General features: G+C 44.0%; 1 protein-coding gene across 1 annotated transcript in view; it reads right to left on the reverse strand.

The window, feature by feature from the left end:
* The window catches only part of cfap20dc (CFAP20 domain containing), a 248480-nt gene that overhangs the window by 195463 nt on the left and 39362 nt on the right, over nucleotides 1-13655 (reverse strand). Inside the window, exons 6-7 of the mRNA XM_028824600.2 lie at nucleotides 8008-8122; nucleotides 342-498 (exon numbers count right to left, since the gene is read on the reverse strand). Of these exons, the coding sequence (XP_028680433.2) occupies nucleotides 342-498; nucleotides 8008-8122 (272 nt within the window). The remainder of the gene's footprint in view (nucleotides 1-341; nucleotides 499-8007; nucleotides 8123-13655) is intronic.

A 13655-nucleotide genomic window follows, 5' to 3' on the forward strand; every position in this document is an offset into this window, starting at 1 on the left:
GTAACATCAAGTAGCTGGGACTGGTGATCTGTGTTGGGCTGAATGGCCTGTTCTCGTCCAGATTGTTCAAATGTTCTTTCATGTACTTAATTATAATATCAGTCCACCCTGACAGCGTGCTAAGAAGATAGGATTCGGGGCCTTCTGTTAAAGTCTACATACTAAAGCAGATAAAGGGGAGAAGGGTCACCCTAGGACTCCATTATGACAAAACACCAGCACATAACCTCGCATTTAAAAAAAATAAAATGAACAATAAATGACTTCAAATGGCTTAAACACTACAACTGTGCATTTTTCAGCAGCAAACCGCCTCGTTCGAGTGACAACACAAGACTCACCGTTGTCCTCGGTGGTGTCTTCAGGCTGGAACTTCATGGTAAACACTTTGCGGAGTTTACAGCTTGCTGTGACAGTGATTCCGTCCAAAGACAGGAAGACGGCTCCTTTAAAAATCTCGTTGGTGAAGGACAGAAGGTCGATGCAAAGATTACACCACTGGAACGAGAATGCAAAGAAAAAAGTTGGACACGTCAGTTGCTTACTCAGGTTAACTTGACAATTTCCCAAAAACAGCGGCCGACATCTTTTCGCAACTTCTTTAAAGTGACTTCCCACCTTCACTTTACTGCAAAGAAAAAAGTGTAAATTGATGTTAACAGTTTTTCATTGCACCCGCCGGCATTTAAATGACCCATCATAAAGCACAAAGCAGTAAAGTTCTGCAGAGCTAATTATGTTTCATGTTGGAGTTCAAGTTAAGCCTCGGTCACAATGGAAATGTACTGGCCTTGATGGTTTATTGAGAAAAACTCGTTCTCTTCAATAACATGAGTTGTAAAAATAATTTTTTTTAGGGGCACAGTAGGAAACGATAAAACCACTGAGCCTTCTCCTGTTCAAATAGAATTTCACGTAAGAATTTCAGATCTCACTATCATGGACTGGACGTCCCAAGCACGGCCATTTCCGATAATTCTCACTAGAGGGGGATATCACCATCAAACCCTGGCTAGGAATAAGGGCAAGCACCGACTCTTTACACAACAATAAAGTTTATTCTCACAAAATTCTCATCAATAATAAAATGAAGCTAGAGGGGGATATCACCGTCAAACCCCGGCTAGGAATAAGGGCAAGCACCGACTCTTTACACAACAATAAAAGTTTATTCTCGCAAAATGCTCATCAACAACAATGAAGGACCATGGTTCACAAAGGCAAAATTGGAATTGCCTTTAACAAGAAAGCTACCCAAATCTAATACGTTCCAATACAGATTCCAATAGCAAGGTCAAAATGCAGAGTGGATGGTTGGAAAAATCTAGAAAAATTCCAACATATGAATATTCATAATTTCCAAAAACACAACAACTTGCCACTCCAAAGTGCATACACAATGAGCCGCATGGAACTGCGGGAGACCCTTCAGAACTTTGGGCCAAGGGCGGTGCCTGGTGGTGATTGGCAGGTGGCCCCGCCTCTTTGGGATCCACCCAGAAGACTCATGGAAGGTAAGAATGACAGTTTATATACACAGGCAAACTCAAAAGTAACATAACAAATGGATCTAGAATGAACAAAAGCAGCACTTCAGAGTCATCCTTGACGGAGACATGACAATGACATTTAAACCCCACAAGGTGTGTAAAAAAAAAAAATATCACACCAAGCCAAGAGCGAACATTCCTCAAGGCATCACCTTCAACACCGCTGCTGGCTAGCCAGACCTGGAGACGTGCAGAATGGATGAACGTATGGACAGCTGGATTATAAAAGACGCCACTCTTTGCCAGTTTTGATGGAGGAAGCAAAAGTATCAAAGCAGAGTGCAGCTGCAGTCTCAAAGTGAACGTCGGGGTGTCGTAAATCTACCTTAATTTTGTTAGTGCATGTAATCATGTGCTGCTCTGGGAAATGCCCATTTTCATCTAAACTCATTATAGGTTTGAATTTCTAATTATACTCCATTAAATAAAGCTTGAAGAGAGGTCTCAGGCCAGCACTGAAAAGGGGAACTCCGCAACGTGCGCCATTAAGCAGGAAAAACAAGACGCCTCAGGTAAGCTCCTTCATGGGCTTATTGGTGTTTGCCAGCGAAGCAGCAAGTCACAGCGGCGCAGTGGTGGGCCAGTTTGATGGCACGCATCAGCCCAGCCTTAAAGAAGCTCAGAGTTTAGTGTTAAATTAATATGAGCACAACTGTGATCTGAAGCTCTGTGCGCCAACACCGAGTGAGAAAACCACGACTGTGTTCAGGGTCTCTGTTATATAACGGCATGGCGGATAAAAATAAAACAATGCATAAAACGGGAGAAATATGAACATCCTCTGGGTGACACCCCAATACTGAGGACTTCCGGCCAACGAAGTGTGTCAAGAAATGCAACTGGGAGGTCCTTCATACCAACAGCAATACGTCTGTGTGACACTTCACTGGGACTGTGTTCATAGTGCGTGTGTATTTAAGGAGCTTCTGTAAAAAGGGAGACAGAGAAAAGTCAACAAGTCCATCCATCCATCCATCTGTCAGTTGGTCACAACGACTTAGTTACTGACTTGGCTCTTTCATTTGTCAATTCATTCATTTTCTTTCTCTTAAGTTATGCTGGAGTGTGTTCAGACCATCGCGTAAAGTTAGGTCCATAAATATTTGGACAGAGACAACTTTTTTCTCATTTTAGTTCTGTACATTACCACAATGAATTTCAAATGAAACAACTCCGATGCAGTTGAAGTGCAGACTTTCAGCTTTAATTCAGTGGGGTGAACGATTGCATAAAAATGTGAGGCAACTAAAGCATTTTTTTTAAACACAATCCCTTCATTCCAGGGGCTCAAAAGCAAGCGGAGCATAATTCGATATGAACCACCCTGTAGATCGTTTAATTCGTGTTGCCATCAGGGAAAAGTCGTGTTTCTTCCCAATGAAGAGGCGTATCCGTGAGAATTAAGAGATTGGTGAAAGTGAAATCCCGCGATAGAAAATTTCCAGCCCCGCGAGACAAGACTTTATGCAAAGAGATTTGGTAAAGCCCCGCCCACATCTAACACATTTACAGCCACACCCACGGGTCAGTCATTTCTCATTTGTGTGAATGCTACTGTCAGACACAGTTCATGTAGAGAGAAAGAAACGAGATTCTCTCACAGGCAGTTATATGTTGTGTTGTCACGATGGAATTCCAAACACGGAATCAAAATTTAATGCGATATTGACGAAAAGGTAAAAGCGAAAAAGAGATTGAATATATGGACATAGGTGATATGACAGATGTAGATATTGTTTCGCTTTAAACTTTAAGCCAGAGACTTGCAGTGCAAACAAACGGAAATTACTCGGTGAAATATCGGAACAGCGAAAAGAGATCGAATATATTGTTCAGATTTAAACTTTAAGTCTGAGACTTGTAGATCATCTAATTCGTGTGGGCATCAGGGAAAAGTTGTGTTTCCACCCAATGAAGACGCATATCCGTGAGAATTAAAAGATTGGTTGTTTGGTGAAAGTGAAATCCCGCGAGAGAAAAACTTTCCAGCCCCACGAGACGAGACTTTATGTGAAGAGATTTGGTAAAGCCCCGCCCACATCTAAAACATTTACAGCCACGCCCACGGCTCAATCATTTCTCATTTGTGTGAATGCTACTGTCAGACAGTCGTGTACAGAGAAAGAAACGAGATTCACTCACGGGCAGTTATACGTTGTGTTGTCACAATGGAATTCTAAACACTGAATCAAAATTTAATGCGATATTGACGAAAAGGGAAAAGTGATTATGGACATAGGTGATATGACAGATGTAGATATTGTTCAGATCATGTAATTCATGTTGCCATCAGGGAAAAGTCGTGTTTCTTTCCAATGAAGAGGCCTATCCGCGAGAATGAAAAGATCTGTTTGGTGAAAGTGAAATCCCGTGAGAGAAAATTTCCAGCCCTACGAGACGAGACTTTATGCAAAGAGATTTTGTAAAAGTCCCGCCCACATAGTCATTCATTTCTCATTTGTGTGAATGCTACTGTCAGACAGTTCATATAGAGAGAAAGAAATGAGATTCACTCACGGGCAGTTATACGTTGCGTTGTCACGATGGAATTCCAAAAAAGAGAATCAAAATTTTTGCTTGGTGAAAGTGAAATCCATACACATGAGCGGCAGAGACATGAAGTGGCAGACACGCGAAGCCCCCTAGTAACTATAAAAAAAAAAAAAAAAAAAGACGCTAACAGAGAGGTACTCTTTAAATCCAGGTTGGCTTCTTGCGCCGTTTTCTTTGTTTGCGGGTTTTCTTTTTTTCTTGCCTACTTCAAAGCCTTATTGGCTGATCCAGACAGACTGACCACTTTTTTCAGATTGCTACAAAGTCCTCCTGCCACTTCCGATGAATAAATCGGAGGGCACAAGTAGGGCAGCGCCCACCCGGGCTGGCGAGTTGGATCTTGCTGTATGTGCCCAGTCCAGCCAGCACAAGTACCCGGCGCTGATGACTTCTGAACATGGGTATGACATCCCACTACAAATCAACCCATCCCACTCTCCATCGCCACATGGCATATTGAGCTTTGCCCACATTCCCCCCCAAACGTCAGTCGAAACACAAACAGTCTGTGTGCTCTGTGGGCACTGGTACAGCATGCAGTATGAAGCTGATTAACCACCATATGCTGGATGCATATAATCCATTTAGCTCCTCAAAGTGCCAGGCCATCAGCTCCTCAGTGGGACTCTCTCTCATAAGACGGATGCTTTAGAAGGCGTTCAGCTCCAACGTTCGAGCAATACCCTCGAGTCGGGATAATGTTGTGAGCAATCAAGACATGCTGAGTCTGTTAAAAGCCAAAATGCTACGCAGCGAGGGAGAGAAAGTGGGTTTTCAGCACAAACACCAACAACACTCGAGTACAAGAAGAGAACGGCGACCCGACGCTGGATCGCATCCAACTTTGGAAAGGTCGGTTTAATGACTTTCTTTAAAAATGGAAAACATGAGGCTCCCCAGAGGGCCCCCGTCATGCAGCGATACGCTACATACACCGCTATTAAAGTCGAGATCAGATGAGGAGGGAAGGCACGTTAAAGGGCGGACAAGAGCCGTTCGAGACTGTGAAATACGCATGGCGCTCACGTTTGGGAGGAAAACAAATAGTGGAGACGGGAGAGGGTTGGAAGTGAGGAAGAAGCAACGGCGACGTGAGGAAAAGGAAAGATGGCTTTAGGGGCACCAGACATTAAGAAAGTAGCTGCCGCCAACTGAGGCCCACCAGGGTCGGAGTTTGACACCTGTGGGCCAGACCTGGCATTCATGAGGCAGTAGTACTAACCTCCATGCCACCGTGCCACTCCTGCCAGTGTTGCAGCGCTGAACTCAATGCTGATCTCAAGGTCTGCCATTTTCAAACTGGGTGTCATTTGTTTATCCTGTAATTGGGATATTTTTATTTATTCTGTTTGTGTTCAGTAAGGCACAGGTGACTGGAACCCCAACGGTTTTAGCTGCCTTGCCCAGGTCTGTCTGCCAATCTGGAAATTCTGTAAATTTAATGGTTTTATTTTTTTTTTTTGTTGGAGTTTTTAACATTTGTTTAGGGGTTTTAGGCTGGGGGGCTATCAAAGCGCCTGTAAAAGCCCACTGAGGCATTCCTGGTGTGATTTTGGGCAACACAAGAAAAAAAAAAAAAAAAAAAAAAACGCTCAAAAAAATTAAAGGAACACTTTGAAAATGCATCAGATCTCAATGGGGGGAAAAAAAATCCTGCTAGTCATCTCTACTGCTATGGACCGATATGGTGATGTGTGAGGAACGAAAGGATGGCAGCCACATCGTTTGGTGGAAATGAAAATGATCAACCTACAGAGGGCAGACTTCAAAGACACCCCGAAAATCAAAGGGAAAAAATGATGCGGCAGGCAGGCAGGCAGGAGAGTCCATTGTGCCGAAATTTCATTGCAGCAACTCCAAATCGTACTCTGTAGTTTGTATGCCCCCCCCCACAGTGCTTGTATGCATAGCTGACCATGTCCTAATGAGACGACGGATGGTGTCCTGGGGGATCTCCTCCCAAATCTGACCAGGGCATCACTGGTCTCCTGGATAGGCTGAGGCGTCGGATGGACCGAAACAATGTCCCACCCAGTGGTATTCTATTGGATTGAGGTCAGGCAAGCAGAGCATGTTTTTTGAACATTCATTGGGGGCAAATAAAGTTTGTTTGCTCGTTCTTTCATTCATTTGTTTGATCTATCTAATGTATCTGTCTATCTAGTCCTGCAAACTACGCTTAACTATCCATCTAATCCTGTCAAATCCGCTAAAATATCTATCTAATCTTGTCAACTATGTTAAAATATCTGTCTATCTAGTCCTGCCAACTACGCTAAACTATCTAATCCTGCCAACTATGTTAAAATATCTACATATGTCTATCTAGTCCTGCAAACTACACTATCTAATCCTGTCAAATACGCTAAAATATCTATCTAATCTTGCCAACTATGTTAAAATATCTGTATCTAATCCTGCTAAAATATCTATGTATCTATGTAAAAAAACGCTAAAATATCTATATCTAGTCCTGCAAATTACGCTAATCTATCTAATCCCGCCAACTACGCTAAAATAGCTGTCTAATCCTGCCAAATATGCTAAAATATCTGTATCTAATCCTGCTAACTATGCTGAACTATCTAGTGCTGGCAACTATGCTAAAATATCTATTATAAAGTGCCTTTCACATCTGTCCATTTATCTAATACAAGTCAGGCTACCAGAAAAAGTGTTTTCGTATAGCAGACATATACTAATGCTATGAACTGGGATAATCAAAGCACATAAGTCCCAAACAGTTCCAAAAAGGCCCACTAGAGGAGGATATCACCGTCAAACCCCACTGAGTAAGAAGGGCAAATGCAGGCGTGGTGGGCGGCTGGGGGGCGGTACCCAGCCGGGACACCTGGAAGGACCAGGAGAGGGACTATGCCTCCTCCAAAACACAAGAGGGCAGCCACCCTGGTTGATATGGTGACCTCGGGAACAGAGCATGGAAGCTCAACCCTATAACCCGGGTGAGGAGGAAGGAAAACCAGGGACACCCGCGGAGGGCTTCCGGGTGCTCGTGCAGCACTTCCGCCATACCAGGAAGTGCCGCAGGAAGCTCATCAGTAGTCAGCTGGAGTCAGGTGGAAAAGGACGAAGCTCAGAGGACAGGAGTGGAGGTGGTGAAGGAAGGCTGGACATTGAGAGGCTCGGGCCGAGGGTGTGTGGTGCGGTGGCACTGGGTTGTGTTCGGCACATTGTATATAGTGTAAATATGAATAAACACGTTGTGGTGATTAAACCATCGATGTCTGCCTGTCTGTCGAGGTTGGTCTCCACAGTGGGACAGTTCTAAAATATAAGATTAGCGTGTGTGTGAGACAGACAACTCCCCAACCAGCTCCGCTCTATTGGGACTTTGTCTGCATTGAATTGCCATCTTGTGAATTTCCCCTTGGATTATTAATAAATTAACTCTCTTATTTTTAAGCCCATCCTTTTGCCTTTTGTGCTCCACAGAGCTTCATCGTTGTTGAAGAGCACTTTTGATGAATAAATCTTTATTGTATTAAGATCCTGTGTTTTTCTCTAATACGAAGCCAGGGTTTGATGGTATATCCCCTTCTAGTAGGCATTCTTCAGACTGTGGTGTTTCGGGACTCTCATGTTCATAGCACATATTCTTGACTCCATGTTACAACACCGACAAAGCAAGTTATAAAATGGAAGAAAAAAAACAACATTTGGTTTCTAGCACAAGCAGCTTATAAATGCCAGATGACTCTCTCAGATCACACCTTATACTAGCAGCCGACATAAACCAGCAACTTGACGCTTCGCAGTCCTATGGCATGAATGGTAGGCAGGAAAACAAAGACTACGCGAAAGTGAACGCAGAAAATGAGCACATATTGAGAATTTAGAAACATCTGGGCAAGTAATATTTGGGCAAAACAAGCTGAATACGTACAATTTTCCTCTTGACTCTGGCCAGTGGGATTTTCGCGTGCAGTGCGGTAGTGGAGAGTTCCTTGTGCACGGTTGACAGATACAGTCTTCTTTTGATGTTGCTCATATCCGTTACTCTGAAACAAAATGAATCACATTGATCATTCTGCCTGCCGTCTGTCTTTTTCTCTTTCCCTTTCCCTATTTATAGTGCAAGTGACAAAACGGGAAGCTGAAAATAGCCCCTTCACAAGATCCGTAATGAGATTCCTTTCTTAAATGTAAACATGGAGGCTACAGGGCTGAATACATAAAAATCACTTTACATGCTAATTTTTGTTCACCTTCAGTGCCGAATTGTAAAAGCGGCTTCCTCCATAAAAAGAATTCAATTTGTGAGATGAAAGATGCCACAAGGCCTTAATAATCATGTTTGTTCTGGTCCCGTTAAGCGTGCGTTATCTCGAGAACAAACTGTCAACTGCTAAACAGGAAAACATTAGAGCCTCCCCTGCCTAAAAGCACATCTGTCATTTCCGATAGGCTGAATGGGAGCTCAAAAGGCAGGCGCAGCCATTTTCTGTCACTTTCACTTCCTGAGCACACACACCTCTCCACATACATCAAAAACGGGGGGCCGTTATTGTCCTACGACTCAATCCGTGGGCTCCTCTGTAATAAATGAACACTCGGGAATATCAGGATGAAGGGGACCGTGGCAGTGGCACTGATGGATTCACTTTTCAACATGAAGCGGGGGGGGGGACAACAAGTCGGTCTGGTTGGGGTTATTGGAAGGGGGACTCGTGGGTAAAATAAAAGGTGGGTATCACCAGAGGTTTCACCTCTCATTTTACATCACAAATGGGGCGAGTTACATTAGACTATGAAGTACATTGCCACCATCAAGTCATCGTCATACATTAATGGAGGTACCATATACACACACGGGTCTTAAAACCCGAAAAAAATCGATCATAAAATCAGAGTCCGACTTCTACGCCCGTTCAAAAATATGACACTTAATGCTGTCCGTGTAGGACTCTTTTTACCTTTTTTCCTCTATTTCACTGTCAACTCCTACCATTTTCTTTTATGTGGACTAGTTCCCTGGACACTTTATACTTTTTTACTAATATTGTTCTTTATCAGTATGCTGCTTCTGGAGTATGTGAATTTCCCCTTGGGATTAATAAAGTATCAGTTTCAGTTTTGGTCCAGTTTCTCAGACACATCGAATTTTGTTGCAGCAGCGTAGTTACCAATTTTGTTCGCCACTTCAACGACTTAAATTTAAAACCAGCTTCATATTTCCTTCTGATTGAACACTCCATCGTAAATAAGAGATGCTGTTACGATAAGAGTATGAGGGTGTGAGATACAAAAAACAAAACAGTGCAAACGTCACTTTGGAATAGTTCGGGTATTACCATGTGGGCACAATACATAGAAAAATAAAAGGCCGTGTGCTCCGTGGTTCCTCTCTCAGGCTGGCGTTAGCATATGATCTCTTGGACCAATAGCGCGAGTTTTCCGCATTCGACTTAAACCACCGACATTATAAAATACCAGAAATTATACGGTAAATATCAGACCCGACTTATACACCAGTTCAAAAATGCGACACTTCATTTTTATTTTTTCCATCTTCTTGCCTCCTCCAATCTAACGTCAGTTTTTCAGACGCATCGAAGTTTGTCGCAGCTGCACAGTTACCGATTTCTTTCACCACTTCAATGACTTAATTTAAAACCAGCTTCATATTTTCTTCTCATCGTAGATAAGGGATGCTCTTACTATGAAGGTGTATGAGGGTGTGAGATACAAAAAAAAAAAAAAAACACAAAAACAGTGCAAACGTCACTTCGGAATATTTCGGGTATTACTGTGTGGTCACGTTGACACAATACATAGAAATAAAAGGCCGTGTGCTCCGTGGTGACTCTCTAAGGTGAGCGTTAGCATATCATAATCTGTTGGACAATTAACATGAGTTTTATGCATTCGAATTATACGACCAACATTATTTTACCATATAATTTCCGTTATTGTATAAAGTCCCGACTTATCCACGAGTATATACGGTAATTCTCATGCAAGTTCCTATTAAATCCTGGAGGACTTTGCTTGAGTACGAGATCTTTGGGGTCAATTCTGGAGCCTGACCTTGGAGTGGTGTCATCTGGTGGGCACCTTACAGCCAGGTGACCCCTGTGGCCTGGTCACGTTCAGTTCGTACATCCCATGTGGAGCTGCCATGTCGGCACACCACCCAGAAAAGCAAAGAATGAAGGTTGAGTGCAGTACCAGTCAGTTGACGGGCATGAGTGGACCTTGAACGATGGATTCCTTCATATTGCTGACACTTGGGAGCGAGGCTTGGAATGGTCAGTGTTACAATCCAAAAAGACGATTCTGGATATAAAAACATGTCTCGTCTGTCACACCGTGGCTGACGGAAGGACGCGTTACAATCCAAAAATCAAGTCCCGACTTATCTACGCGAGTAAATACGGTAGATTAAAAAAAAAAAAAAAAACTGTAGTTCTCGCAGTAAAGTACTGAGAAGTCTTTTGTAGTTCTGCGTCGACTAACTTGGATACCGCGTGGATCGTGGCCTTTAAAGAGTTGTGAAAGTGACGTCAATTAGCCGGACTCCTTGTGGCAACACTGTCACAAAATGGCGTCCTGAAAGCTACAACACACATCATGAGCAGATATCAGTCTTGTTCCATAACGGTTAAAATTAGAACAATCTGGACGAGCACAGGCCATTCGGCCCTACAAAGCTCACCAGTCCCATCCACTTAATTCTTCTAAAAATTCATCATGAATCCTCCTGTCAGCCATGGTGGGGCAAGACGTGTATTTACGCTGAAGTGTCTTTTGGGTAGTAACACTAGAGTTTCTATGCCTATTTCCCAAGTCTCAGCAATATGAAGGAATCTAATGTTCATGAACCACTCGTGCCCCTCAACTGACTGGTACTGCCCCCGACCTTCATTCTTTGCTTTTTGGGTGGTGTGCCCACATGGCGGCTTCACATGGCTTTACGAACTGAGCCTGACCAGGCCACAGGGGTCACCAAGCCATAAGGTGCTCACCAGATGACACCTCCCCAAGGTCAGGCTCCAGAAGTGACCATGGGATTCCAGTGTCAAGCAAAGTTCTCTCCGATTTAAAAGGATCTATCGTGAGAATTACATAAGGAATGTTTCTCATAGATCAATCTGGTATGGGAGTACATTAGAACAAACTGGAAGAGTGCAGCCCACCAAAGCCTGCCAGTCCTATCCACTTAATTCTTCCAAAATTGCATCAAGTGGAGTTCTGAAGGTCCCAAAAGTCCTCCTGTCCACCACACCACTTGTTTGTTTATTGCAGGTGTCTGAAGTTCTCTGCGTGAAGAACTAAGTTCACCTTGCTCAAGAAATATAACAAAGAACATCATCCACTCTCTCAAACAAACACATGAATTACAATGGCTGACTTGCCCAAATTTAAGTAGGGCAGTCCCAGTGAGGCACTATAAAGGCGTAGTGCTGCAGGCATAAATATAGATGCATACAGTAGAGCAATACGAAATGCATTAAAATGGAGGACGGACAGACAGACGGGCAAGGCAGGCAGATGGGCAGACAGATGGAGAGGAGGACAGGCAGATGGCCAGAGAGACAAATGGTGAGATAGGCAGACAAGCAGGTGGGGAATACAGAAGAATAGACAAGCAGGCATGCAAATGGACAGGCAGATGGGTAGATGGCCAGAGAAACAGACAGGCGGGCAGAAGGTGAGATGGGTTGACAAATGAACAGACAGACAGACAGAGACAGGCAAGCAGATGAGCAGATGGTGAGATGGGCAGACAGGCAGACTGCCAGAGACACAGACAGAGACAGGCAGGCAGATGGGCAGACAGCCAGAGAGACGGGCAGACAGGCAGGCAGATGGTGAGATGGGCAGACAGACAGACAAGCAGGCATGCAAACGAGCAGGCAGATGGCCAGAGAGACAGACAGACAGGCAGGCAGATGGTGAGATGGGTTGACAAACGGACAGGCAAGCAGATGGCCAGAGAGACGGGCAGACAGGCAAGTAGACGGGCAGGCAGATGGTGAGATGGGCAGACAGGCAGGCAGGCAGGCATACAGATGGATAGACAAGCAGGCATGCAAACGAGCAGGCAGATGGCCAGAGAGACGGACAGACAGGCAAGTAGACGGGCAAGCAGATGGCGAGATGGGCAGACAGACAGGCATACAGATGGATAGACAAGCAGGCATGCAAACGAGCAGGCAGATGGCCAGAGAGACAGACGGTGAGATGGGTTGACAAACGAACAGACAGACAGACAGACAGGCAAGCAGATGGGCAGATGGCCAGAGAGACGGACAGACAGGCAAGTAGACAGGCAGATGAGCAGATGGCGAGATGGGCAGATTGGCTGGCTGCCTGCCTGTCAGTCTGAGAGACGGACAGACAAGCAGATGGGCAGACAGAGGGACAGACGGTGAGATGGGCAGACAGACAAACAGGCAGGCAGGCTGATACGCCCAGCGCTATATGGCACGGATATGAAAGTCAATCCATTCCGACAGCCATTTTTCATACAGTATCTAAAAGGGTACATTTGCATCTGGTGCACTTAAAAGCACTTTATCCCCAAAAAATATTAAAGAGTCGCATCAAGACTTATGGTTTACATTTTTTTCAATTACATACATTCATAAGCCCATGCATACTGAAGGGTGACGCATATCGGCAAAGGAAAGTAATGAGAGCCTGTGGAGAGAAAAAATGAGGTAGTCAAAAAGAAAATCAACCTCATTTATAATCATATTTCAGCCATCAGCAGGTGCAGAACTCCCCCTTGTTGTAAAGTCATTAGCTAAAAACATTTCACACTTTGCATCTCGATGTACAAATCATGTAAAGGGGAGAGAAAAAAAAAAAAAAAAAAAAACACGACTTCAGAAATGAAGGAGCAGCAAAATAATTCTGCTACATTTTCTTTTTTTCAGCTGCGTCCTTCCGTCAGCCACGGTGTGACAGACATGTCTTTATATCCAGAATTGTCTTTTTTTGGATTGTAACGCTGACCATTCCAAGGCTCACTCCCAAGTGTCAGCAATATGAAAGAATCCACCATTCAAGGTCTACTCATGCCCGTCAACTGACTGGTACTGCACTCGACCTTCATTCTTTGATTTTCTGGGTGGTGTGCCCACATGGCAGTTCCACATGGGATGTACGAGCCGAGCGTGACCGGGCCACATGGGTCACCTGGCAGTAAGGTGCCCACCAGATGACACCACCCCAAGGTCAGACTCCGGTTGTGACCCCAAGGATCTCGTACTCAAGCTAAGTCCTCCAGGATTTGATAGGAACTTAAAGTGAGAATTACATAAGGAAATTTTCTGCTAGACCAATATGGCGTGGGAAATCCTAGCAGGAGTACAGTCGTGGCCAAAAGTTGAGATTGACACAAATATTACATTTTCACAAAGTTTGCTGCCTCAATTTTTATGATATACTCCAGAATGTTATGAAGAGTGATCAGATGAATTGAAATTAAGTCTGTCTTTGCCATGAAAATTAACTTAATACCAAAAAATCTATTTCCACGGTTGTTGTGAAGGCGGCTTCAGGGCACCCAAGAAGGTCCAGCAA

This window comes from Erpetoichthys calabaricus, chromosome 18 (genome assembly GCF_900747795.2).
Source record: "Erpetoichthys calabaricus chromosome 18, fErpCal1.3, whole genome shotgun sequence".
In the NCBI taxonomy this organism is placed as follows: Eukaryota; Metazoa; Chordata; class Cladistia; order Polypteriformes; family Polypteridae; genus Erpetoichthys; species Erpetoichthys calabaricus.